General features: G+C 41.4%; 1 protein-coding gene across 4 annotated transcripts; it reads right to left on the minus strand.

Moving 5' to 3' along the window:
• Positions 1-3,186: 3,186 nt before the first annotated feature.
• On the minus strand, positions 3,187-25,881 carry TMEM9B (TMEM9 domain family member B). Of its 4 annotated transcripts, none has more exons than XM_045894182.3 (5): positions 25,279-25,530; positions 23,075-23,166; positions 19,271-19,379; positions 17,262-17,396; positions 3,197-4,544 (listed from the first exon to the last, which is right to left on the minus strand). In XM_045894182.3, the coding sequence occupies exons 1-5, from the start codon at positions 25,381-25,383 to the stop codon at positions 3,984-3,986; spliced, it is 1,002 nt and encodes a 333-aa protein (XP_045750138.1). In that variant the 5' UTR covers positions 25,384-25,530; the 3' UTR covers positions 3,197-3,983. The 4 variants fall into 4 exon arrangements, with proteins under 4 accessions (XP_064433151.1, XP_045750138.1, XP_045750139.1 ...); XM_045894183.2 differs by lacking the exon at positions 3,197-4,544 and adding an exon at positions 11,682-12,881 and having other exon boundaries at positions 25,279-25,525; XM_064577081.1 differs by lacking the exon at positions 23,075-23,166 and having other exon boundaries at positions 3,187-4,544; positions 25,279-25,881.
• Positions 25,882-27,107: the final 1,226 nt, after the last annotated feature.

A 27,107-nucleotide genomic window follows, 5' to 3' on the forward strand; every position in this document is an offset into this window, starting at 1 on the left:
ACCACTGTTACCCGAGTTGCAGCCCCCAGCCCAGCAGAGGGCACCTGGCTGGTGCAGGGCTCAGTTCTGCGGTTAGCAGACCCCACCTGCTCCCACCGCGGCTCAGGCTGTTCTCTGAATCACCTGCCTCGGGAACCTCAGCTCAGGAGGTAGAGGAGGGGTTGGAAAAGCAAGTGTTGTGACTTTCGAGAAACCCAGCTTTAAATCCTTCACAGCCTGCGGGCTGCGTGCTCACGTCACCACGCCCTTCAGTTGTGCTGCAGGAGATAACATACTGAAAGCACCTGGCTGATCAGTGGCTCCACATACGTTCATGTTTCCCTCCTCCCCGGTTGTAGGGACTCCCGGGGGTAAAACAGTACTTCCCTTCACAAATACGGCTGGCCTAACCCTGATAACAAGCCGACCCCTCATCTAGGCCACAGACTCCCTTCCTAGTCCAGTCACCTCCAGGACGAACTCTAGCCCCAGCTGAGATCCCAGGGTCGTGTCCTCCACAGACCTGTTCAGACGTGCCACCCAGCGCCCAAGACCACACTCCGCTGCCCCAGCCCACCAGGGCTCCTGCCCAAGGCCACAGGTCTGACCCCAAGGGGACTTACCCACAGCCCCAACTCCTCCGCCTCAGCCTTCTGGCAGCTGGGGCTCAGGGCCTGAGCCCAGCTGACTCCTGGCTGCCGAGCAGGTTGCCACGGCTGCGCGCCCGCAGGAGCGCCGTGGACTGAGTGGACTGAGCATGTGCAGAGAGGCGGCGGGCGCCTTGGGAGGCGTGGGTCGCGCAAGCGGGCGGAGGGTTTCTCCGGGGAAACGCGGGGAGGGGGCTTTGGGGAGAAAGGTCACCGCAGCCTCAATTCCCCGAAGCTCAGGCTTCACCAGTGCTGGGAGAGGCGGTCATGGTGGGAAGCCCTCATGAATCCCAGCGGAGTCCTGTGAGGGAGGGCGCTGCCTCTACAGCGACTAAGGGCTACTGATCGGCCTCCATCCCCTGCAGACCGGAGGCTGGGTCAGGTGAGCCACTGGCTGGCTGGCGGACTCTAAGATAGAATTTGTCTGTAGTTTAAAGCAAAATAACCAGAGGTGTGGGCATGTTTGTCTGTAACAGACAGGACCCTGCTGAGGAGCAGAAATGTGGCGACCACTTGGGGGTGATGGTGACCAAGGGGACAGAAGTCTGGATTCTGCTCTCATTTGAACGTCCATGGGACAGGCTGGTATTTGGAGGCATCTGACAGCCATTGTGTGCCTGCGTGCCTGGCACCGTGTTCAGGGGAGAATACCAAAAAAGTATGCAGGGACATTTGTGGGTGTCTCTCCCACATCCGTTCCCCTCTTCCAACACTCCCTGTTTCCGTTGGCAGGTGCACGTGGTTAAAGAGGCTGACTGTACCTCCAGCTCCACAGGTAGAGCCTGTGTCTGTCAGCACACTCCACCCCACGGCTCCGCTCTGGGGATTGGTTAGGCATGGGCATGTTCCCCAGGCTCTCCAGTCAGACTAAATCTCAGGACTTGGGTTGAGAATCTCGGGTTATAGACTCTCTCTTTCCTCCTCTAACCTAAATAAGAAAGTACACGATTCTAGGAGCCTCTGACTGCCTTTTGGGGACACTGAAGCTATTCCCAGAGAAAGGGATGATAGACTGAAACAAAACAGGTTCTCGGTGACGTTGCTGAGCCCTTCCTGAAGGCAGGCCTAGAGCTAGATGCTTTAGTTATGTGAACCTTTACTGATTATACAAATTTGGATTGGATTTTTCTCTTACTTGCAACCAAAAGAATCTTAAGTGATGACTGCCCTCCCAGAGCATAACTTTGTAGTTATGTCAGGAGAATGTTGCTAAGGATCACACATGAAAAGGCTGAGTTATTTGGTGCAGAAAGTTAGAGCCCAAGAAAGACCAATGGAGTCTCTGGCAGCGGGAGGAGGATTTCTGAATAAGACAGGTGGGATTTCGGGGCGCCTGGGGGCTCAGTCATTAAGCGTCTGCCTTCGGCCAGGGTCCTGGGATGGAACCCCACATCGGGCTCTCTGCTCGGCGGGAAGCCTGCTTTTCCCTCTCCCACTCCCCCTGCTTGTGTTCCCTCTCTTGCTGTGTCTCTCTCTGATAAAAAAAAAAAAAAAAAAAAAAAAAAAAGGTGGGATTTCAGTGATGGAGGGAAAAAGGAGAACATTCCAGTTTAGAAGGTAAATGCTAAGAGAGAAGGATGCCATTGCAAGATTGCTTTTCTCTTTTGGAGGAAATGGGGTGTCATGAGAAAATCAAGGTGTGACTATTTGGAAAGGGGCCAGATCGATGGGAGCTTTGAAAACTAAGCAGATAAATGTAAACAACATGGTAGTCAAAAGGAAGACATCATGGGCTTTGAGTAATGAAATGCTCATGAAATGCTTGAAGAAAAAACATCAGAATGAGAATGTAGCCAGTTAAGACTAGAGCCCAGGAGGCCAGGAGGAGACTCAACAGTGACCCAGATAAAACGGGACAGGATTGGAATAGGAAAATAGTAACACCAAATATTTACCCACAACATCTGCCTGATTTGAAGCTCTCTGCTGGGTGCAAGGAATATAGGAGGAATAAGATTGGTCCCTATCTACTGAAGAGATAAGTGGGTGATACAGTATGTAGAGATAGTAGGGTAGGATCTGTGAGGAAATATGTGTACAAAATAAAGGAACAAGTAATGGCGGGAATGGGAAGACTTCACAGAGATGACGGTGGAGGTGAATGTGCCAGTGTATGGCACGTCCTTACTGGGCTTGGTGACAGATGGGACCTGGGAATTAAGGGAGAAGGAAGAGCTGAAACTAGTCATGGGAATGGAAATAGGGACATTTTGAAGGCAGACTCCAAGATATGGGGCAGTGATTGTCTTTGCCGGTGGGGAAGGACAGGTGTGGCCCCTGTCCATTTTCTGGCCAGGAGAACCTGTAGAATGGTGATGCTATGGACGATACAATAATAATAATAATAATAATAATAATAATAATAATAGTTAGGAATACTTATGTGTCAGGCATTGTTAATTCTCCTAATAAACATATGGGGGAATAGTTGCTGTTGGTATTATTCTCATTCTGTGGATGACGAACTTAGACATGAAGAGGAGGGAGCCGAGTTATAGTTTAAACTGAGGCAGTTGGATTCCAGAGACTGCACAGCCTTTTTTTTTTTTAAAGATTTTATTTATTTATTTGACAGAGAGAGACACAGCGAGAGAGGGAACACAAGCAGGGGGAGTGGGAGAGGGAGAAGCAGGCCTCCTGCGGAGCAGGGAGCCCGATGAGCTCGATCCCAGGACCCTGAGATCATGACCTTAGCTGAAGGCAGACGCTTAACGACTGAGCCACCCAGGCGCCCCAACTGCACAGCCTTCTTAACCCCTAGACTAAGCTGCCTGAGGAAGTCTTCTGCATGCAGGAAAAAGATGACTCCAAAATAATTTCAGATGACAAGATTTTGTTAGTTACCTTTGCTTCAACCCTGGGACACTTTCCCATCATGACGTGGGTAAGGTATAGATGTAGAGATTTCCTGTCAACACCAAATTATAATAATAACAACTACCAGACTTTAACAAACAAGGGAGTTTCATTGTGATCGCTTAGCATTGAAGGGCTTGCAAAGAGCTTAACAAGCATTGATTACTCATTGGTCAGACTTCACAATACTTTCGGAGGAGTGTTTCTCACAGCTGAGACTCTGGCCAAGTGTGGGAGAAGGGCAAAGTGAGGGGTATAGAGAATCCTGGGGACGCCTGCTCCTCTAAAGTTCTTGAAAGAAATCACCAAAGCTTAAGATGCATCTTCTCAGTCCCCATAGGATCATGTTTAGTACATCTGAAACCCTGGTAGGAAATAGCCAGCACAGGTGGACATTTGAGCTGTTATCACCCTATGCAGAAATTACGTTTAGGAAAAACTACTGAATGCTGCTGTAAGAGGCTCCGTTTTGTGAAATTGTTTCTATTCAGAAACACTGACTCAAATGATTCTAAAAATGGGGTCAGTGTGGTGGCTGGTGGCTGCCATTATGGAGGAAACTTTCCCAGGGTTATTCTTGGCCTCCGCCTTATCAGGGTACAGAAGAGACTGCAGATAATTAATATACTTGATGGCAGCTCTGAGGGTTTCCACTTTGCTGAGTCGTTTCTCCAAGTACTCCTCTGGCAGATGATGTCGGAGCTGGGCGTAGCCTTCATTGACACACTTCACCCGCTGCCTTTCCCGCTCATTCCTTTTGCGGATAAAGGCTGGCCCATAGGAGTATTCACACCTTCTGTAATTTGGATAAGGCATTGGGAAGGAGAAGGGGCAGGGTTCACCATAATTTTCCATGATCAGGGAATCGCTGGGAAAGGGCAGCAATGGCAGGTCTTCAGAGTAAGGGGACGACACCGGGGCATCAGGGTACAGGTGGAAAGAGACCATGGGGTCCAGATAGAAGGACCTGGTGGTCAGTGGCAAGTGGGCAGAATCAGAGAAGGCAGGCAGCTTTTCTGGCAGATTAGAGTAGCTTCGATTATCCATCATTTCCTCTTTAGCCTGGAAACATAACCAAGTTTATCAATTTAGCCAGATCCAAAGAGAGCAGATACCATTCACTTTCTCAGAGATCAATGTTTTAAAGCTTACTCTGCTTTGATGGATAGTTTTGAGCTCATTCTGAAAATGATATGGGGTTACAATACTCTGTGGGGAGTAAGAGAGAGGATCTTTTTGGTGGTACAGAGGAAGAGCATTAAATAACATTAACTCACTTGGTGAGAGAGTTATCCCCTTTCAACACTTTGAATCCTGGTGATTACAGAGATACAGCTTTAGTCGTGGAAGAATGTGTCTTCCACACTCCCAGAATGCTTTCTGATCCTCCTCAGATGGAAGTCTCCAACAAACGATACTATCTAGCTAGAATGTAATAATGGTTTGCTGTTGATTTCTATTAATTGTGAATTATACTGATTTCACACTTAGGGCAGTGGTACAAAATTTCTTTTAAAAATACATCTACTTGAGGGGCGCCTGGGTGGCTCAGTCGTTAAGCGTCTGCCTTCAGCTCAGGTCATGATCCCAGGGTCCTGGGATCGAGCCCCGCATCAGGCTCCCTGCTCAGCGGGAAGCCTGCTTCTCCCTCTCCCACTCCCCCTGCTTGCGTTCCCTCTCTCACTATCTCTCTCTGTCAAATAAATAAATAAAATCTAAAAATAAAAATAAAAATACATCTACTTGAGTAAAACATGTCCCTTAAAGAAAAATAGTAAGTGAATAACAGTACAAGTGGAACACACATAATGAAGACCATGAAGGTACATGCAAATAATTAAAGTCTGGGAAACACCGAAATACCACAATATTCAAATACATGTTGGAGACCTTATAAAGGAGTTAATGATCATGCAACCTCACAGGCATAGCCTTCTTAAATAATACCTGATATGCCAGGGGCAAAACCAAAAATAAAAATAAGAAAGGAATCTTTTGCTCTTAAAAATTCACTTTAAGATCCTTTAAATAAGAAACTCCCCAAGTAAATTTAAAACATAGTCAATTTATATATTTTTACTTACTCAGAACTTTAAATATATTGAATGAAGTGAATCTGTATTTAGGTTTTTTTTTTCATGGAACATAAGGATAAAGCATGACACCCCAAGAGGTCTCACACCCAGACAGTCCTTTTTTCTGAATAGGGCTTCATGAACCTCATTGATTAAACCACAATTACTTTTTGCCTTTGACTATAATAATAAAACTACAACAGATCTTACAGGGATATTGCAGTTTAACCAGTTAACTAGGAGGCAGGGTAGTGCTGTAGGAAAAAAGCATTTTTCTTTCAGTTGTAACACCCTTGAGTTTCGATCTTGGCTTTGCCCCTCCCTAGCCGTGTGTCCTTAGGCAAGTTACTGAGCCTTTCTGAGCTTCATCTTTTTCCTATGATCAACTGAGGTATTAACTATTCTGCAGGGTGGTTGTGAGGATCAAATGAAAAAAAAAATACCTAATGTACAGGCGTGAGTTCTTTTCCTCTTTCCTTTCTTTACAGATGAATACTTGTGCAGTGTCCCTTTCTAAACTGCACCTTCCAGAAAAACCTGGCTTATATTTTCCCTCACACTGGAAAATCAAACATCAATGTATCCGAAGCCTGTTTGTTGAGAGAGGACCATACCTAAAATGGAAAAGCAACATGAAATCTGCCTGTGGGCCTCCAGAAAAGAGGAAATATGACTTTCTGTTCATTCTTCAGGGTGTGATTTTTCAACATTTTTAAGACTGAGGGCTTGACCTCTATGCTTGGCATGTGCAGAGAAAAAGAGGCCACCCTCCTCCCCACAACCCTGTTTATGAGCAAGATCAGATAACATTGTCCCTCGCTTCCCTACCTGAGCATAGCAACAACCTGCAGCCGCACCGGGTAATGGGTGGAGCAACCTCTAAGCACCAGGATCAAGTGCGTAAAGGGTATTACTTTAAAGGAAAGTGTGGAAAAGCCTATCCTATCTAGTATGGCTGCTGAAAGACAAAAATGACTATGGAATCAGAAATGGCAGTATGCAATGGGGGGTAGGGGATGAGTGGTGGGGATGGTGGGAGGTGGAGAGTGCTGTAAGAAGTCACGGTGAACACCCTGGAAGGGAGTAAATAAATACCAGGGAAAGCTCTTCCTAATAGGGTGTTGGGGGAGGAGGATGAGATAAATGTGAACGGTGCAATTAAAAATCAAAACAGAGGCGCCTGGGTGGCTCAGTCAGTTAAGCATTGGCCTTCCGCTCAGGTTATGGTCCCGGGGTCCTGGGATCGAGCCCGTGGTGGGCTCCCTGTTCAGCAGGGAGCCTGCTTCTCCCTCTCCCACTCCCCCTGCTTGTGTTCCCTCTCTCACTCGCTGTCTCTCTCTCTCTCTCTGTCAAATAAATAAATAAAATCTTAAAAAAAAAAAAAGGCGAAGCAGATGCCAGCGAAGCCAATCACACACAAGAATTCTTCAGGTAGGGTTCTATCCTGACAGATTATTTTAATGTCTTAAACCTTGACCCAGATGAAATCTGAGTCATTCATATATGCCACTCAACAGTTTCTGGGCTTTAAGTAGACTATGCATAATTCTTGGGGAAAAAAGCTTAGTGTTTCTGTAGACACACTGATGAGAAGCTTTTTTTTATTGAGCATTTCCCAAAAGTTCACCAATCAGTGTGGTAGCATTTAAATATGATCATCTTTTATTCAAAGAAGAAAATTTAATCACAGCACAACAGAGTGATAGAATGAAAAATGCAGTAAAGAAGAGGATCAAGATAGGAAGCCTAGTGGAGGATGGAAGTGTTTGTAGAAATTGAATACAAGTTTTTAAAAGAAACCAACACAGACTATTGGTGGGGGGGCTTTGCAGCTCCAGATACATGCACAGCTAACAAATGCACCTATCTTGAGAAAATCTCAGATTTCTGTCTTCTGGGAAATAAATGATGAGGTCTTAATGATAAAATGCTAAGATTCTGGTAGCCCTGCTGAGCATAAGAACTTCAACTTTTCAAAGATATTAATAATATAGCATGTAAAAAACACAAAGCTACAACTGCACATATAATTACTTTATGGAATGTTAGGGATGGCAGGAATCTTAGAAATCTTCTTTCCAATCCCTCATACGTTGTGAGTTGGCTAAGCTTGCAGAGCTGGTAACAGAGCAGGGGTGAGAATCTAGGACTCCCGGTTTCCAAACCAAATGCCTCCCACTCTTCCAGATGATTTAATCACCAGCAAAATCTGGACGTTTAACATGTGGGCATGGTTGATAGTTAACGACAATGGAATAATCAGCTGATAAAATTCATCATTTATCAACTGTGCCCAGGAATTTTCTTAAAGGCCATGTTCCTATTCTCCCCCAGTGGGCTACTCTGAAGAAGAGTCTCTTACCTGTTTTGTCGCTAAGATGCTGTATTTTGGGCTGTGTCAGACTTAACGTGATTTATAGGTGATCATTTAGAAACTATATGCAAAGCAGCTTACAGTTAAACAGAACTGCTTAGTTCTGGTTTAGCTATTTTATGTAGATATGACAACACATAACAATACTAAGTAGAAAGGTTTGCTTACAAAACTAGACTCTTGTAACAAATTCTTTTGTAAAAAGAATGCCTCCCCATTCATCTGGTTTATATGATTTTCTATCAAAATTATTTATGGAAAATATCTGTAATAGTCTCATAATGTTGATCAATATTCTTTTAAATAGAGATTAAGGCCATAACCAGGAAGGTCAATATGAACCTAAATTTTATTACAATACCTTTTAAATTTATTTTCCTTTATTTATTTATTTATTTATTTATTTATTTATTTATTTATTTATTTATTAAAGATTTTTATTTATTTGACAGAGACACAGCGAGAGAGGGAACACAAGCAGGGGGAGTGGGAGAGAGAGAAGCAGGCTTCCCACTGAGTAGGGAGCCCGATGTGGGGCCCGATCCCAGGACCCTGGGACCATGACCTGAGCCGAAGGCAGACGCTTAATGACTAAGCCGCCCAGGCGCCCCTATTTTCCTCTATTTAGACTTGACTTTTTAGAGTAATTTTAGATGCACAGCAAAATGAAGCAGAAAGTACAAAGAGATCCCATACACCCCTTTCCCTACACATGCATGTCCTCCCCCACTACCAACATCTCCCCCCAGTAATATATTTTTACAATTGATGAACCAATATTGACACATCATCACTCAAAGTCCATAGTTTACCTTAGGGTTCACTCTTGGTGTTATACATTCTGTGGGCTTTAACAAATGTATAACGACATGTATCCAGCATCATAGTATCATACAGAACAGTTTTACTACTCTAAAAAGCCTCTGTGCTCCACCTTTTCATCCCTCCCTGCCCCCAATACATGACAACCACTGGTTTGTTGTTTTTTTTTTACCGCCTCCATAGTTTTGCCTTTTCCAGAATGTCATACAGTTGGAATCACACAGTATGTGGCCTTTTCAGATTGGCTTCTTGCACTCAGTAATACGCATTTAAAGTTCCTCCACATATTTTTATGGCTTGATAACTCATTTATTTTTAGTGATGAATAATATTCCATTGTCTGGATGTATCACAGTTTATTTACCCATTCACCTCCTGAAAGACATCTTGGTTGCTTCCAAGTTTTGGCAATTATGGATAAAGCTGCTATAACCATCCATGAGCGGACATAAGATTTCAACTTATTTGGGTAAATACCGAGGAGTGTGACTACTGGATCATATAAATTCATGTTAGTTTTGTTGAGAAACTGCCAGATTTTTTTCCAAAGTGGCTGTACCATTTTGCATTCCCACCAGCAATGAATGAGAGTTCCTGTCGCTCCACATCCACACCAGCATTTGGTGTTATCAGTGCTCTGGATTTTGGCTCTTCTAATAGGTGTGTGGTAGTATCTCATTGTTGTTTTAATTTGTATATCCCTAAGGACATGTGGTGGTGTGGTGTGTGCTTATCTTCCATCTGTATATCTTCTTTGGTGAGGTGTCTGTTCAGGTGGTTGGCCCATTTATAATCAGGTTGTCTTATTGTTGAGTTTTAAGAGTTCTTGGTATATTTTGGATAATAGAACTTTATCAGGTATGTCTTTTGCAAATATTTTCTCCCAGTCTGTGGCTTGTCTTATCATTTTTCTGACATTGTCTTTCACAGAGTACAAGTTTTTAATTGTAATGAACTCCAACTTATCATTATTCCTTTCTTTCATGATTCGTGTTGTCTTTTATCTAAAAAGTTATCACCAAACCGAAGATCATCTAGATATCTAGATTTTCTCCTATGTTATCTTCTAGAATTTTTAATTTTATGTTTTACATTTAGGTCTATGATCCATTTTGAGTTAATTTTTTGAAGGGTGTAAGGTCTGTGTCTTGCTTTTTTTTTTTTTTTGCATATGGATGTATAGTTGTTCCAGCACCATTTGTTGAAAATCCTTTTCTAGGGACACCTGGATGGCTCAGTCAGTTAAGTGTCTGCCTTCAGCTCAGGTCATGATCCCAGTGTGCTGGTATCGAGTCCCACATTGGGCTCCCTATTCAGCGGGGAGTCTGCTTCTCCCTCTGCCTTTACCTCTCCCCCCTGCTTGTTCTCACTCTCTCTCAAATAAATAAAATGAAATCTAAAAAAAAAAAATGCTTTCTCCATTGTATTGCCTTTGTTCCTTTGTCAAAGATCAATTGGCTACATTTGTGTGGGTCTATTTCTGGGCTCTCTGTTCTGTTTATTTTTTGGTCAATACCACACTGACACTGACTTGATTACTGTAGTTTTATATTAAGTCTTAGAGTCAAATAGTGTCAGTCCTACAACTTTGTTCTTTTCCATTAATATTGTGTCAGCTTTTCTGGGTCTTTTGCCTCATCATATAAGCTTCAGCATCAGTTTGTTGATATCCACAAGATAACTTGCTGAGATTTTTGGCAGGGATTGTGTTGAATCTATAGATCATTAGGAAGAACTGATATCTTGTTAATATTGAGCCATCCTATCCATGGATATGGAATATCTCTCCATTTATTTAGTTCTTTGATTTCTTTCATCACTTTTGTAGTTTTCCTCATGTGTATTTTGTTAGATTTATACCTATTTCATTCTGGGGATTGCTAACATTAAAGGTATTGTGTTTTTAATTTCACTTGTTCATTGATAGTATATGGGAAAGCAATTGACCTATGTATATTAACCTTCCATCTTGCAACCTTTGTATAACTACTTTAATTAGTTCCAGGAGTTTTAGGGTTTTGTCAATTATTTTGGATTTTCTACGTAGACAATCATGTCATCTGTAAACAAAGAGAGTTTTATTTCTTCCTTCCCAATCTGTATACCTTTTATTTCCTTTTATTATTGCATTAGCTAAAATTTGCAGTATGATGTTGAAAAGGAAGTGATGAGAGAGGGTAATCCTTGCCTTGTTCCTCATCTTAACAGGAAAGCTTCTGTTTCCATTAAGTATGATGTTAGCTGTAGGTTTCTGTAGATGTTCTTTATAAAGATGTTTCTCCTCTATTCCTAGTTTACAGAGTTGTTTTTTTTTTTTTTTTAACATAAATGGGTGTTGGATTGTGTCAAATGCTTTTTCTGCATCTATTAATAGGGTCATGTCATTTATCTTCTTTATCCTGTTGTTGTGATAGATTTTATTGATTTTTGAATGTTCAATCAGCCTTGCATACCTGAGATAAATTCCACTTGGTTGTAGTTGAACTTACTTACATCTTTTAATACTAACAATAAAATCAAAAATTTTAGGTTAGGTTTGTACGTTTAAAAAATATATTTTTTACTAACCAAAAAAACCATTAAGAACTCCTAGAACCTCAACCTTATTAATTTAATGTAATTTAAATATAATTTTTGCCAAGAATTTCTTTGAACAAGCCCTCCTTCATGCATTTTATTTTTCTCTTCATGAATTTTAATCTCTCAATTTGTCAAAATAATATTTGTATACTTTCAGAGCCCCATCTAAGTACCATACATTTCTTCTTTCTCCCTTCTCCTCCACACACACATGCACACACAGATAATTTAGTACCAATATTTTATGATGAGCCACTGTTATAAAAGAGTAGTCTCATAACAGGGGACCAAATGTCTTTGTATCTTCGAGTTTATTATACAGCAGAAGAAGGAGGAAAGAAACACTGGTGTTTTAAAAATTATTTTTATTGTTACATTCCAAAGAGGACATAGGAGGAAAAAAGCCAGTTATCCAATAACTGTTATACCTTTCAGAGGGAGGTACCCAGCAAGGAACTCCAGTCTTAGTTCAAAGCGGCACACACTAGAGCTCAAACAGCTGCCTCTCCACCTGACCAGAAATGTGGACAAATGTGTGTATGTCACCAATCCAGAGATGCTTGGGGTTAAAAGAAAATTCCTTTATTGCAAGTGTCCAAGTTCTTAGGATTCATCCTTAAAGATACTAGAAGAAGATGAGAAAGACCACACACACCAGACTATGTTTAGTCATTAGAGTAAACTAGCAAATTGCTAGTTTGTTCTAGGATGCATTGCATCAGACATCACAGTACATGAGGAAAATCTGCATTTTATGAAGAGCCACCAGGTAGTTCAGATCCACTTGACCATGAAGTGCAGCCACAGGCCAACCAGATACCTAGATAATATAGTCAGTGCAAAATTCAAATGGGTAAGTCAGGGCTTTGATGAGGCTGGCTACACTGCAAAGTATAAATGAAACTTGAAAACAGAATGTTAAGTCTATTTACAAAAGTTTGTTTAGTAAAGTGACTTGAGAAAAGTTATGTTAACCACATCCCTCCCCTCTCCGGCCAGAAAGAAAAAAAGAAAGAAAGAAAGAAAGGAAAAAAAAAAAAACCTGAAAATTTTCTTGAAAACCAAGTTAAAACTGTATGGTGAAAAAGAGAGTGCTTGTTCCAGGTAAAGGACTTCAAGATAATTTACAGGCAGAATTATTTTTATTAGTAAAAGTCACAAATAGGAAAAAGGTTAATTGGCTGACTTTGAGGTGTGTGCTCTTAAAAATGCCTGTATTAATATGTTAACAAGAAAACAAAATACCAAGCACATTTCTGTTTCCAATTCTGAATTTCCCAGCAAGAGTTGGTGAAATCAACAGGGTATTAAAACAAAACCCAGGAAAACTCAGTCAATTTTTTTCAGTTGTCTGCCTCATTTCTTTCTAATCCCCTTCAATTTGATTTCCAATTAGCTGAGGACAACATGACGGTCAAAGACGGATTTTCGCTGCTCTTGAACTTGAAGCTTCCAGCGTTGCTGGGCATATTCTACCTTATTCAGCACATTGGCTCGGCTGCGGGAGCGGGCCAGCACATCGTGGGCATTTGCAAAAGGCTGGTGATCCTGAAAGCCCAGTAATGGAGATCATCAGAGATGGCATGATCAGTGTACACATGCACAAAAGAGCAATTATCCAGCCAGAGAGTGGCTGGACTTTACAAACAGGCCATCTCTGGGGCCAAGCACTCCTAGGCACTCAAGTGCCAGAAGTAGGATGAACTCAACAGAAATAAGTGTTTCAAGTAGCTTGAGTGATGAGGAGGTATTTGTGAAATGTTTGCATGAGTCATCATTTCCAAAGACATTTCCGTAAGAAGCAAGCACCAAGACAAAGGCAGTGGTCATTTAGGTTAAAGACCAGCCTTCCCTGACAGGTAGGGGAAGAAAACCTTTTTTCATGTTAATATTCACATGTTACAGATATGGGAAGTAGAGCTTTTCCCTGCTGTATTCAGTACTATATAGCTAATCTGGCAGAGGAAAGACTTGTCTTTTACTTTCCTGACTCCTGTTTAGAACTGTTACTTGCCAGCTTGAGGCCACATTCACCCTTGGGAGAGGAGTTGACAGGATCTTATCTTGACTGGTTTTAATATTTCCCTGCACCTTTAACACATACACCAAGTGGACTGGTTTCCAAGATCCTTTTCATTTCCCCCTCCCCCAGTCTGTAATGAAGACACACAACTCAAGTGCTACAATCACTCTCTATTACCAAGGACAGTAAGGATTTATTACTTCAGCATTTTTATTAGATAAACACCTGAATCTTTCACTGCTGAGCACTCAGGGGCCTCCATGTTAGTTGCTGCCTTAAGAAAGAGGCTATTGAGGGGTTACCCAGGTATCTGTGTAGAAAACCAACCTATCCTGGTCAAAGTAAACTAATGCCACTGATGTTTGTAGTCATGACACAGGAAACCACCATGCTAATCTATCTATGAATGAGATATAAACACAGCTGCCTAAATGACAAAAAGGATTCAATACTAATTTATTGCTTTTGTTTGCCCTTTCCTTGATCTCTTTTTCCTGAACCCTGTGTTAACAAAGCTTCTAAATGTTCCAACATAGGATCCAAGTCACAAGTTGTACCTCTTACATTAAACCTTGCCTCAAAGAAAGAATATTGTTTTGCTGTGCATGTTTACAGAAGTTCTATTATACATCCAAGGCAGGAGTCAGCATGTCTATGGAAAGCGATACACAACCACATAACTATATATACAACTTTAACTATGTGGAGTTACAACACCTGGTCTTCTTTTTACAGTAAGGCACTTATACAATGTCTACATTTCAAAGACATCAAAAAGTTTTCTATAAGGGATCTTTCCCTGCCTTCTTTAACGAAATTTTCTCAAATTTTTGCTTAATTTAGGTAACAACTTGTTACAAGACAGGCAAACAGCAAGACCCATTTTTTTTATTTTTAACCTTACAAATGAAAATAATTAAAACAATTCCATAAAGTTCAAAATGTTTCAAAGATTTAATAAAAAAAAAAAAGTCAGGAACGAGGAAGGCTAAAGTTGTTGGATTACTTGATTTCCCATAAGGAAATAAACTGATCCAAGGTCATCTAAGAAATGAACACAGGACTTAGCTCAACTCACCTTGACTTGATGTCATATCATCTCAACACACTGATTTTGTTCAAGTGGATTAAAATGACTCTTTGGGAATACAATGCTCCGGTGAACTTGTATATAAAATAGTATTACCATTAGTTTGTTTTGACATAAACAAGACTGGGAGGAAGGATGTACTTTCTCAGCAGAGCAGCTCTCAATTTCATAGTCCTGTTATCTACCCTTCAAGGTAGGGGGAGCAAAACTTCCCTAAGGAACAAATTTAAAGGACTAAACAAACCAGTTAATCCTTTTATCCATTTTCCACCTACCACCTATCAGAACAAGAATGAACTAGCTGCTCGTGGTCATGGATGCTAGAAGAATGCAAATAGAGATTTACCCGTTTTATATGTTTGTTCTTTTTACACCTGATAAAATTACAATAAACACAAAACATGTTTTAATGTAATGCTTTGATAATAGTAATGATGTGTCATGGATATATGATACGATAAATATTGTGACTGCTTGCAGTGAGCTTCTTAACTATTTGTACTAACTCTCACTTGATTTAAAATGCTCCACAATGAACAAAAATGAAACAAGATGAAAGGATTTAACGGAGAATTAAACAGAAACATTTTTAAAAGCAGATAAATAGTAAAGAATTCTCATGTTAAGATAAGCAACAATTGTAGGAATTTAAATTTAACTTTTTTTTGTACAGAGTTGTTACCATAAATTCACAGCCAGAGGTTAGGAAACCTCTCTCTGCCCAGAATTAATTCAACTGATATTCAAGAGTCAGCCAGGACCCTCAGAGATAATGTTTTCAGTTAATATATGCACAGAATCTATCACTGGTGAACAAAATGGTTATTAAGCACATGACCCCACCAATCAAATGCCTTTCCTACATGTTTTCATCTACATATTTGTGCATCCATTTCTTTTATGTTCTATGTGCATTACATTAATATTGTTTATTTCTAAAATCAGGAACCAAATATTTAATACTGTAAAGGATAAGGTTTGTTTTGTTTTTTTTAAGATTATTTATTTATTTATTTGACAGAGAGAGACAGAGCGAGGCAGGAAACACAAGCAGGGGGAGTGGGAGAGAGGGAGAAGCAGGCTTCCCGCGGAGCGGGACGCTTAAGGACTGAGCCACCCAGGCGCCCCCCCATAAACTATTTCTTAATAGGCACATGGATAGATAGAAAGTCTGACTTAAACTATATCCTTTACAGGGGCGCTTGGGTGGCTCAGTTGTTAAGCGTCTGCTTTCGGCTCAGGTCGTGATCCCAGGGACCGGGGATCGAGCCCTGCGTCAGGCTCCCTGCTCCACGGGGAAGCCCGCTTCTCCCTTTCCCACTCCCCCGGTTTGTCATATGTGAATGAAAAGTAACATGGGAACAGTACTAGAGACTCTAATGCTTCTGGTACACAACCTCCTGTCCTTCTAGCTCTCTTTCCTCATTAGCCCCATATGCCTGGTTTTTGACCACATCAGATCTCTAGTCTTGACCTTTCTCCCAGCCTATCAATAATTCCCTCCTGATACTTTTCAAAAATGAATAGGTATTTCTTACATGATTAAAAATAAAAGGTGGAAACATACTATAATTAGTCATTTCTTTTACATGTCTGTTTATTTTATTTATCTCTCTATTCCTAGTACCTAGCAGAGGACCTGATACAGAAAAGTTACTCATTATGTGTTGGTTGAACTAATAAGGAAGGAAAAAAGAGGCAAACAGAGGTGTTTCTATGAAAGTTCTTGACAAAACATAAATGAAATCTTGCCCAAATAAGTTGACTATTCATAATTGATAGTCATAAAATAACAATGTATTGATCAAAAAGCAGGCTCTGTTTGTAGTAATAACTCCAGCCATCCAGTCAGGATTTCCTCTTCCCATCTTTTATCAACAGGTCCACAAGCCATTCCAGGGTAAAAGGACTTCTGACTATAGTTAGCAAGGGTTCACCCTGGCTTTAGCTTTCGGAATCGGTTCTTGAAACTCTATTGAATTTTATCCATTTTAAGGAACGTAGGCCAATAAAGTAATCCAAAATAAAAAGTAATTTCTAAAAATAATTATATATAGAATACTAAAATAGTAGAAAATTTGAAAATAGGCCCAAACAGGTTAATGACAAAACAATATAATTCTAAACTATACTGAATAACAAGTTTGTGGACTATGTCAATTACCAGACATCTTTTTTTTTAATTACCAGACATTTTTTAAAGAAGTAATGTTAATACAAAAAGGAGACCACAAAATAATTTATACACTGATTATACCAACTATATGTATAAATAGAAATGTGTTTTTAAGACAGGAAGAGAAGCGGGAATGATGGTTTTGTTTTTCTCTAAAAATCAGATTTTTTAAGAAGGAGGAGAAAAGAAATCTAAAACATCAGCAGGTTATCAAGCTGCACTTCATTAAGAAAAGAACACTGTCTTCATGCTTCCCTTCACTTAAGCCTCTTTGCCTTCTATATATTTGGTCATGTTGACAGGAATGGTATTCAGGCAGGAGCTTGGGGAGAAATCTATCTCAGAAGCTTTTCTGAGTTTAAACAGGGAAAGGCAATGAACATTGTGTCCTTGATACTAAAGGGCAAAGCCTTGTACAGTATAGTCACCAACGATCAATTTAGACCACCATATTGATGGCTATCCAGAGCAATTTCTTCATGAAGAGACATATACTAAATTAAAACAGTCCTTAGTTTCTCTAGTTGAGGATCTGCTCCAGCACATGAACATCTATCTGCAACTATTTTTCACTTGCTCTTTATATCAGGTGATGACAGAGACTGGCCATACACCAGCTGGGGCATGCCAAGTACTTACCCCAACATCGTCATCGCTCTGTATCAATTGTGAGTGTCCAAACAGGCGTCTCTTCAGTATGGGCTCAACCAGAGTAAGGTAAACCATGTATAGAAGTAGAAGGCCCAAAATGGAGAGATAAATTATAATGGTAACCTAAAGGAAGTTGAAAGTAAGTTACATCTCTATTCAAGCCAAGAAATCAGAATTTTGTGTAATAAGAGTGAAGCCACAGTGAAGACTGATTTTTCTGCTAAGCATATAGGATTCCTATACAAACCAGATTCCAACGTAAACAAACTCAACTTTTCACCAAAATCTTATTTAAAGAAAAAGAGAAAAGAAAGCATTTTGTCTTTGGGATCTTATTATGAGTCTTCAAAACTCCAACCTCACCTACTGCAAATCATTTGTCACCACTGCTCACACACCAGTTTTCTTTTTTTACCTGAATACAGTCTCCTAGATTCAGCAGCATGTGCTTAGACAATTTAAAGGAACCCTAACAAAAAATTTAATTCAGATGAATTTCCACAGAATACTCTTTTAGATTAATTTAGATATATAAAAATACATTTCAGGCCAGTGATTTTCCTGAGATCTTAATCCATATGCTGTCAAAAAGTACAGTGTGACACCCTTCTCCCACCACCTCTAGGATGGCTATAATTAGTACCAAATGATAGCAAGGATGTGGCAAAACTGAACCCTCACACATCGCTGGTGGGAATGTAAAATGGGACAACCATTTTGGAAAACAGTCGGCAGTCTCTTAAAAAGTTAAAATAAACTTACCTGTCTAAGGAATCTACCTGACAGGAAAACATATATCGACACAAAGACATGTGCCCAGATATTTATGATAGCATTATTCATAATAGTAAAAATCTGGAAATAACCCAAATGTCTATCAACTGATGAATGGATAATGAAAATATGTTATATTCATACAATAAAATGATATTCAGTAATAGAAAGGAATTAAATACTGATAACTTGTTACAACATGGATAAACCTCAAAAACATTATGCTAACCGAAAGGAACCAGTCACAGAAGACCACATGTTGTATGATTCTATTTATATGAAATATTCAGATTTGTAGAGACACAAAGCAGAATAGTGATTGTCTAAGGCTAGGGGAGGGAACGAGATTCACTGTAAATGGGCATGAGGGATCTTTTTGGGGTGATGGAAATGTTTTTTAACACTAAATTTTTAAAAATTGTTTTAAATTTCCTAAAATTTATTCAATTGTACACTTACAATGAGTGACTTTTAGGGTCTGAAATTACACATCAAAAACTTAGCTGAAAAATAAAGAAGTACAGTGAGGATTTTTCTACAGGACAGCACCCTGCTGGAGCAGGAACTCTCCCACAGAAATCTTTGTAACTGTTACAGCTGACCACCCCAGATTCTCCATGAGGGCTTTTCTTGGGGGAGGGGGGAATGAATGGGAAGCTCCATATAAAAAAACTGGGGAGAAGAACTGTTAGCCACCATAATTAAGTAACTGAACTCATTAGAGGTCCAAATGGTGATGAGAGTGATCTACATTCTATTTCCTATAAAAAATAAAGGAAATCTTAGAATCCAGAAGTGATATTTCTAGAATAGTCTATTTTTTTCCCTAAGGGTTGAGAGGGCAGGAAGAAAAGCACCTAGTCATGCTGTACTCTCACTAGCTTCTGACATACATGGTCCACAGAAAAGCTGGGATATATTTCAGGATATGCGAATTTCACACAGGGCATTTTTGTGCCATTTCACATATCACACCTATGTAACATGTCCTAAGTAATCCACAAAGCATCTCAATAAGGCAGGCAGAAACAGACCCACTGTTCCTCTGGGGCTGGTACTGGGGATGAGGAAGGAAGGGGGTAGTGGATGATGGGGAGGGGAGGGAAGAACAGTGGTTGAGTGAATGAAATAGAATTCAGATGTCCAAAATTTTCTTTCTTGTCTAGATACCATCAAAAACTATTCCAGAAGCAGAAGAGATGAAAAAAAATTTTTTTTTTTACCTTGATCGTAACAGAGCTTCTTTCCTCGTATTTGCATTCACAGCGTAGACAGTATGCTTCTACATCAGGCCCACGCACAGGCATGGGATCCACAACATGAAGGCAATCGCTGAAAAAACAAGGATAAAATATTGCTTCAGCCTACCTGGATTTTCTACTTATACTGATCAAAACTTTCCTGAGATCCAGAATAATCACTGAACTTAAGAATTCAAGGAACAAATAATAAGGGAAATGAAATCATTTGCTCTCTCAGTATTAGCAATTGGGTGAGATTTAATAGTCTAAGAACCATAAAGACACATATGCAGTAGCTATTCTCAAAACTGCTGCTGTTAACAGTTAAAAATGCACCTGAAAAGTCTCAGATGGGATCAAAAACTACTTAGCACATCAAGTTATATTTAGACTTGTTCATTTACCAAGAAAAAAATTGCTTTAAATGATTTAAAGTATCTTGGGGCATTGTTCAAATATGAGATTATCTCTTTTATGAATTAACATCAATCCTAACTGCCACAGAGTGGTATATGAATGGCTAATCACACTGAACAGCTGCTAAATTCTGAAACTCTGGAAACTGAGCACTCAAAGGTGCAGTAAGAAACAATTACTTTTCAAAAAAAAAAAAAAGAAAAGAAACAACTACCTTTCTAAATGAGTAAAAGTCTATTGAAAACATGAAGAAATAGGATTATGACAACAGAAATATTTAAAATTGAAAACTGATTATCCAGAAGAAGTATATAAAAAATAATAAAAGGCTAAATGTTTTTGTTGTTGGATGTTCTTTATTTTTTCCCCATTTTCTAGGCCACTTATTTATGGCTTATGAAAAAAGATATTCCATCAAAAAAATCTTTCCCCAGAAATCTGTCAATTCTAGGAAATAATTAAATTATGACTCTCCCCAACTATTAAGAGCCTACTACTCTGTTCTCCTTCAGCAAATGTAGGCAAAACTCTCCTATCCTGTCAACTGCTGGGCAATTTTCTTTTGTCATCTCTTCCTCAGGCACTTCTGGCTGTCTGAAGAACTGATAGCATCCTGTCTCATTCCACCCACCTTTCTTGGGGGCACCCAGTGCTCTAGGCTACATCTTTCCCTCTGCCCAGCAAAATCTACTTTTTTGTGTTCCAGTCCTTCTGAGCCGTGGAATGAGAGAAAACCCAAAATGGCATAAATGATAAAAATTCAATCAGTTATCCCTAACAGGTAATTTAATTTTAACAACAATACTAACAAAAAAATAAGCCTCAACTGGTGGTATGGTAAGGTCCCACAACTCACACCATACAAGTTTGTGTTATCTGTTGCAAACATATAAGAAAACCAGTAATGTATCCAGCTGGATGCAGGCATAAAATGGGCAGAGGAAATTAAATCCCACTCAATCACAGAGGTCATCTAGGCCAATATACTTTCAGAGAGGTCACCTGTACAAGGTCACAGAGTAGATTAGAAGGTAAAAGGACCAGAACCCAGGGTTCCTACCGCCTAGGTTGGCTCCCCTGTAGCTCTCTGAACCTCAGGAAAATAAGACTTATCTCCCTGTTTCCCAATTCACCTCCAGAAGCCTTCATAACAATACCTAGGAATTACTTGGGGAGCTAAGTGTTGAGTACTGAGTGTTTCTGTTTAAGTACAGATACAGTTTAATAACAAGGAGATATTGAGTGCTGTGCAAAAGTTGTGCAGGGTGGGAGAGGAAGGTTGGTCTGGCCAGCTAGCCAAAAACACAGAACTTAGACACAGAACTCAACCACTCTGGGAACTAGGCAACACCTCCCCCTAGTGCCAAAACAAGGATATTATCAGCTAACATCACACCTCAAACACAAACTAGAGAACTCAAACTTTTCTACTGTCAGACAGCGTAAGTCAATAAAGAATTAAAGCTAACAATGGGACAAAATGGAAGCCAGAAGGTAAAACTGTATCTAGGACCAAATAGATATTGGAGGCTTTGTAAAGTCATAACATCCTAATTAATCATAACCTGCTTACCCTTCTAAAACAAGTTAACAGCTGAGAATCTATCTCCAGTAAAAGGCTGAGCTGCAGGAAGGAAGCACGGGAGAGGGGGAAGAAAAATCGCAAACAAGCCTTGTTTTCAACTATTTCTTTTCAAAGCTCCCTATTTGGACCAAAAACCAGAGTGAATGGCATATGGTTCTGTCTGAACCTGGAATTATAAAAAGTCAGTGAAAAGATTAGTGCTAAACACTTGAACAGTGAGTTCACCTGCCACTCAAATAATAGGCATTACATTCTATTACTGATAATAAATTAAACTAATTTTAAGCACTTAGTGAGTGTATTTGGAAAATGTATAGGAATAACTTAAAAACTTATTTGAGCTTTCTTGTATCATAAAAGTAACTTGATGGTATACAATCTATAATATAGCTAAATCACTTTGTAGTATGAGACAATTTAAAGTGGAGCACAAAAGTTCAGAAGACGTTTTCAAGAATACACTTATCAAATATCAGATTGAATCTAAATGTATACCATGGGAAGAACAGACAATGGCATCAGAAAAAAAGAAACATGCTCAAAAAAAAGAAAAGAAAAAAGAAAAGAAAAAAGAAACATGCTCAAAGGCTGCCTTTTCTTTTTCAAAGTCAACTTGAAATATTGTAACCAAATGAATTTAATTTTGCTTTCAAAGTTTTGCTGGCTATTTAGCAGGGAAATCAGGTACATGTGAAAGTTCCTAGCATTTGGAGCTATTCTTCTTATATGCCTATCCCAGCAATATTCTACCATGTTTACAAACCATAAAACATCACAATTCATGAGAAGGAGCCCATCCATCCTGCTACAAACCAACTGCTTCCCAATCTTTTATGCTATATGTAGAAAAGCTATCATTTGTAAGATCCATAAATAGAGAAGACTGCTGGTGACTAGTGAGTCAAGATCCCAGTCATCACAGGCCTGCCTGATACTCCAAGAGCTGAGGGAGCAACTTCTTGATATACCTATATCCACGGCACACCAACAGGGAAAACTAGGATATACGTGGCCCATTCCCATTCCTTCCTGAGCCTTTTGACACTTTTAAACATAGTCTCCTGTATTTGGCAATATATCATCAAAACCTACAAGCTGTGAAAATTATAACCCAGATAAATGAGGCTTGCTTACCTTCCACTGAAAAGCAAGAGAGACAAAATTTAAGAGGGCACAGGAAGGTAGCTATGGGCAGTGTAGGTGCCACAAACTCAGCTCTGTCCCTTATAAAACCCTCCCTACTTGGGGCTTAGTGTTTTGGCTATATTCCTTTACATTTACATCACACACTCAGGGCCTTACTCTCACTTTTTCAAATAGAAGTGGAGCTTGACACACTTAAAAAGAAATACAGGTGACCCTTGAACAACGGGTTAAACTGCATGGGTCCACTTGTATGCAAATTTTTTTCAATAGATACAGTACAGTATGGCAGATGTATTTTCTCTTTCCTATGATTGTCTTAATAACATTTTCTTTTCTCTAGTTTACTTTATTCTAAGAATACAGTATATAATACATTTAACATATAAAATGTGTGTGAATCAACTGTTTTATTGGTAAGGCTTCTGGTCAACAGTAGGCTATTAGCAGTTAAGTTTTGGGGGAGTCAAAAGTTATATGCAGATTTTTGACTGTGCCAGGGTCAGCACACCTAAGCCCTACATTGTTCAAGAGTCAACTGTATTTAAAAAGGAAACAATACATTGGATGAACATTCTGGGCTAACAGTGACAACCACAAAAAGAACTCTGACAGGTAATTCAGTAATCTAAAATACTTACCAATCTTTTTGGGATATGTTCTTATTATAAATATGCCCAGAATTATCTTTATAGGGAGGACAGATACATTTACATCGGACATCCTCGAAATTCTGTAACCAAAATGGAAACTTAGTATAGCTTGTTAACAGTTTAGCATCAATATTTTTTAAAAACTGCACCATATACATTTTGCTAAGCATCCCCTGCCAAATATTCTAAAACTATTCGTTTTGAGAGATAAAAGTTTTTAAAGGTCATAGTTTCTTTTTTGGTAATGCTAATGAATCATTATATATTACATAAAATTATTTTGAAATAATACCTGTAGGTGATCTGTGATTTATTAATCACATTTATAGGTCACATGACAGTCCAACTGTGCTAATGTTACCACCATCTACCTGCCAGTAAAAAGACACAGTAGACAGAAAACTGTGCCTGCAAATAAGAATCCAATTACAAAAGGATGGGGAAGAATCAAACTAAAAATTACTCACAAATCAAGTCACAATTCTTCTAAACACCATCCTTCGACCCTTTGGTAGAATGGTGCTAATATGGATAAAGGGGGTCGGACCAGAGCTCTACAGAAGGGGTGAAAATTTTAGAGACACTCAGCTATATTTAGAAAGGAAATATACAAGGGAAGTAGCTGGAGTCTAGCTGAGATCAGTTTGGTCTACACTTCCCAGGAAACTTTGCTTCTAATCCCTGGTAGACAGAGAGGATAACTACTGATAAAGCAAGTTTCAAGAGATGGAGAAAGAGGTGACTAAATATATGAGTACAGGGAATAGGAGAAGCTTCATCAGCAAAGGGGATTTATCTGAGAAGGCAAGTGGCTCATTAGTTCCCAGAGGACAAGGCCCACTGCTCCTATATATAGTGCTATGTCTGGCAGAGCTGTTGACAATTCGGCAGCCACTTAGTGAGCATTTGCTCAGTGCTGGACCTTGTGCTCAATGAAGTGGATTCAGATAAGTGTAAGACATGGTTCCTGCCAGTAATGAGGACACACCCTAGTAATGGAGACTGACAGATAAACACATCATTACAATACACTCTTCAAGTGATGACAGGAGATATGCAGAGGATGTCAGCAATGTTTTGAAAGACAGGAGACTTGCTTTTGTCCCTATTTCTGGTGGGAGGTAGGAAAGATTTCAAAAAGAACTCCCGATCAAAACTCCCTGATCTGTCTGCATTTAATCTGTCTTTCCCAGCCCCTGTATTTAAAGATATTCTAGATTAAAGCTCCTACCTTTAAAAGATGCAATTTCATTCTGTTTTCCCATCATATTAGTGTGAATTCCTTCTGTTTTCCCCAGTAAGGAACTAGCTCATCAAGGAGGAAGCACAAGTGTGTACGGGGGCAGAGCAGGTGTGGAGGGTAGGAGCATGAAGGGGACTAAAGAGTAGCATGAGGAGGCTATATGGGCCAAGAAGTGGAGCAGGGGAGAAGGCTACAACTTTACCTCCCTTGTAGTTTGGACCCTTCCTTCCCCACTAAAATGTCAGGAAGAAAGAAGGCAAAAAAGGGGCCAAGAGATCCTGGAGGGAGTTAGGTCAGGATATTAGGCTGGTGAGACTGTGTAGGTCCCACTGGCAAGGAAGGCTGCCAGGAGAGGCAAGTTCCTACACTGGGAAGGGAACTAGTTCAGGGATGAGTTAAAATGAGTTAGTTCCTAACCGGGAAGATTTCCGCCGGCTGGAGGCTTCTCGTAATTTTGGTTTAGGGAATGGGGGCGGGGCAGGAAGAAGGCTGGCTGTGAGACAGGTGGAGGGCGGCGGTAGACTTAAGGAGCTTAAGGGTGGAAAGTTAAAGGCTCTCAGAGTTGGAAAGGTTATAAAGTTTGAGGTGGGTGCTGTCGGGGCTGGGAAGGGAAATGTCTAGGAGGTGGAGGAGTTGCTGTCCAGGCTGTGGGCACTGTGATGGGTGGAGCTGGCGACGGGGGCGGGGTATCAGGCGGGAAAGAGGGGCGTAGTGTCAGGGCTACGGGTGGCCGTGGGGGCAGTGGCTGTCAGACTGTCCGGGCTGGAGGGCGAGAGTGCTGTCAGGCAGTAGGGTGTTGGGTGGGGATGCTGCAAGAGCTGTGAAGCTAGGGGTCCGGCCGGCAGGGCTGGAAGAGGAATGGGGTGGGGAGCAGGCTGGCCGACTCAGTTTCCGCAAGGCCGGGGCAGGGGAGGAGCTCCTGTCTGGAGCGAAGGCTGGGCGGACTCACCTTGGCGGCGTCTGACAGCTGCACCAGCAGCAGCACTGAGAGCGCCAGGCAGGACAGGCTGAGCAAGGAGCCAAGCCGAAGGAAGCCTCCCCACAGGGTCGCCATCGCTGCCAGGCCCAGCGGCTCCCACAGCCCGGAGCCCCCGAGACCTGCTCCCGGCGGGGGCTCAGGCTCGGGATCCGGCTCCGGCTCCGGCTCCGGCTCGGGCTCCTCCGCCCGCACTTCCGTCTGGGCCTTGGCGTCACCGGCCGCGCGGGGTCAGCTACAAAAAGCATCCGCCCCGGAAACGGTTCCTGGTGCGCAGGGCGGGGAGGGGGCGCTGTGCCGGCGCCTGCCCGGCGGACACTCGGGCGGGGAAAACGAAGGGGGCGCCACTGGCCGGGCAGCTTCGGCCCCGCAGAGCTTTGAGGCGCGAGGCTCTTTCTTGGGCGCAGAAGCAGCGGGGGCTGTGGGCCGCCGGTGCCCTGGGAAGCGCTCTCGCCCAGAGAGACGCCCAGCAAACCGGGGATCTCAGACGGGAGCCTCCAGCGACCCCTGCGAGGCCGGAGCCGTTCGTTGCCAGACCCCTGAGGCTGGAGGGAGCCGAAGCCCCAGGGATCGCTTGAGAGGGCGGCACGTCCTACAGGCGCAGGACCTGGGCCCAGCGGCGCGGCTGGGCGGGCCGGGCCCGGGCAGGCTCCGGAAGGTGTGGAGTTGGCCAAAGAACCGCCCTAGTAGCCTCCTCCGCCCGGACTCCAGAAGGTGGGGAATTGCGGCGCTACAATCCTATTCAGGGCGGCTGGCCTCTGAGTCAGAGTTGGGGGAGCGCTGACCGGTCTTCCTGGTGCGGGTCATCCTCTGCAGGTAATTGAGGAAGACCCTGGAGATGGCACAGTGTCTCCAATTAAAATATTTTTCAGTGAGTGAAGATAGTGTGGAGCGGGATAGTGGAAAGGATACAGAGCTCATCACCACCGCTACAGATGTGCTGGATGACCTTGGGCAAAACACTTAACCTTTTATGGGCCTCTGGTTCTTGGTTCACTATGAAGAGATTGAACTCCTATCTGTGGACTTAGATTCTCCCATGAAATACCCACGTTTCTTTCTTTAAAGAAAACTTAAAGGTAGTTCTTTTCCTAGTTTGCAGAAATGTTTTCATTAGGTTTTTTTTTAATATTTTTCTCCCGTGTGACTTTTTCCTTTGCCTTTTTTAAAATTTTTTATTTTGTGTAGGCTCCGTATCCAGCATAGGGCTGGAACTCAGGATCCTGAGATCTAGAGTCGCGTGCTCTACGACTGAGCCAGTCAGGTGCCCCTCCCACGTGATTATTGTTGATGCCAGAATCTAACACAGGGTGTCTGATATTGTGCCAAATGTATTTAGCCCCTTTCAATCCCAAGTGGCAAGTGGTGCCTAGTCCCAACCAGAACCAGAGGGGTAGGACGGATGCCCTTTCATCAAAGGCCCTCCAGGCTGCCCTGTGAAGGTAGTCAGATTAGTGAGATATCCAGTCTTTGTTGTGGGTGTTCTGCTGGCCAGAGAACAACCTGGAGACCCTTGGAGTTAAATGTGTCTGTGAGGCACTGTGGATCTGTGATTGCTAAAAGCAAGTTTGGGATCAACTTAGGGTTAATTGTCCAGGTCTGACATTTAAAGGGAGTGCTCGCTCTGGCTAAAACCTCATAGGCCTTTTCTTCTTCAAAATTCTTCTCAGGGCCTTGACTGGGAGTACAGAGGCTTAAAGTAAATATATAGTAATGCCTCTGTCTGATGGGCCTTATCTGTTTAATGGAGAATTACCAAGTATAATCATAGAAGCAGAATTTTAGAGTTACACTGGCCAGTA

This window comes from Mirounga angustirostris, unplaced genomic scaffold (genome assembly GCF_029215605.1).
Source record: "Mirounga angustirostris isolate CCGP_5_RB_7025 unplaced genomic scaffold, mMirAng1.0.hap1 SCAF_13, whole genome shotgun sequence".
In the NCBI taxonomy this organism is placed as follows: Eukaryota; Metazoa; Chordata; class Mammalia; order Carnivora; family Phocidae; genus Mirounga; species Mirounga angustirostris.

Bases quoted from the DNA above. Each gene is read 5' to 3' on its own strand.
- TMEM9B (XM_064577081.1), bottom strand. From the start codon at position 25,553: ATGCTTTTTGTAGCTGACCCCGCGCGGCCGGTGACGCCAAGGCCCAGA. The intron at 19,380-25,278 runs GTGAGTCCGCCC...TTGTTTTTTCAG, and splicing joins AGCTGTCAGACGCCGCCAAG to CGATTGCCTTCATGTTGTGG. The intron at 17,397-19,270 runs GTAAAAAAAAAA...AACTTCCTTTAG, and splicing joins GAAGCTCTGTTACGATCAAG to GTTACCATTATAATTTATCT.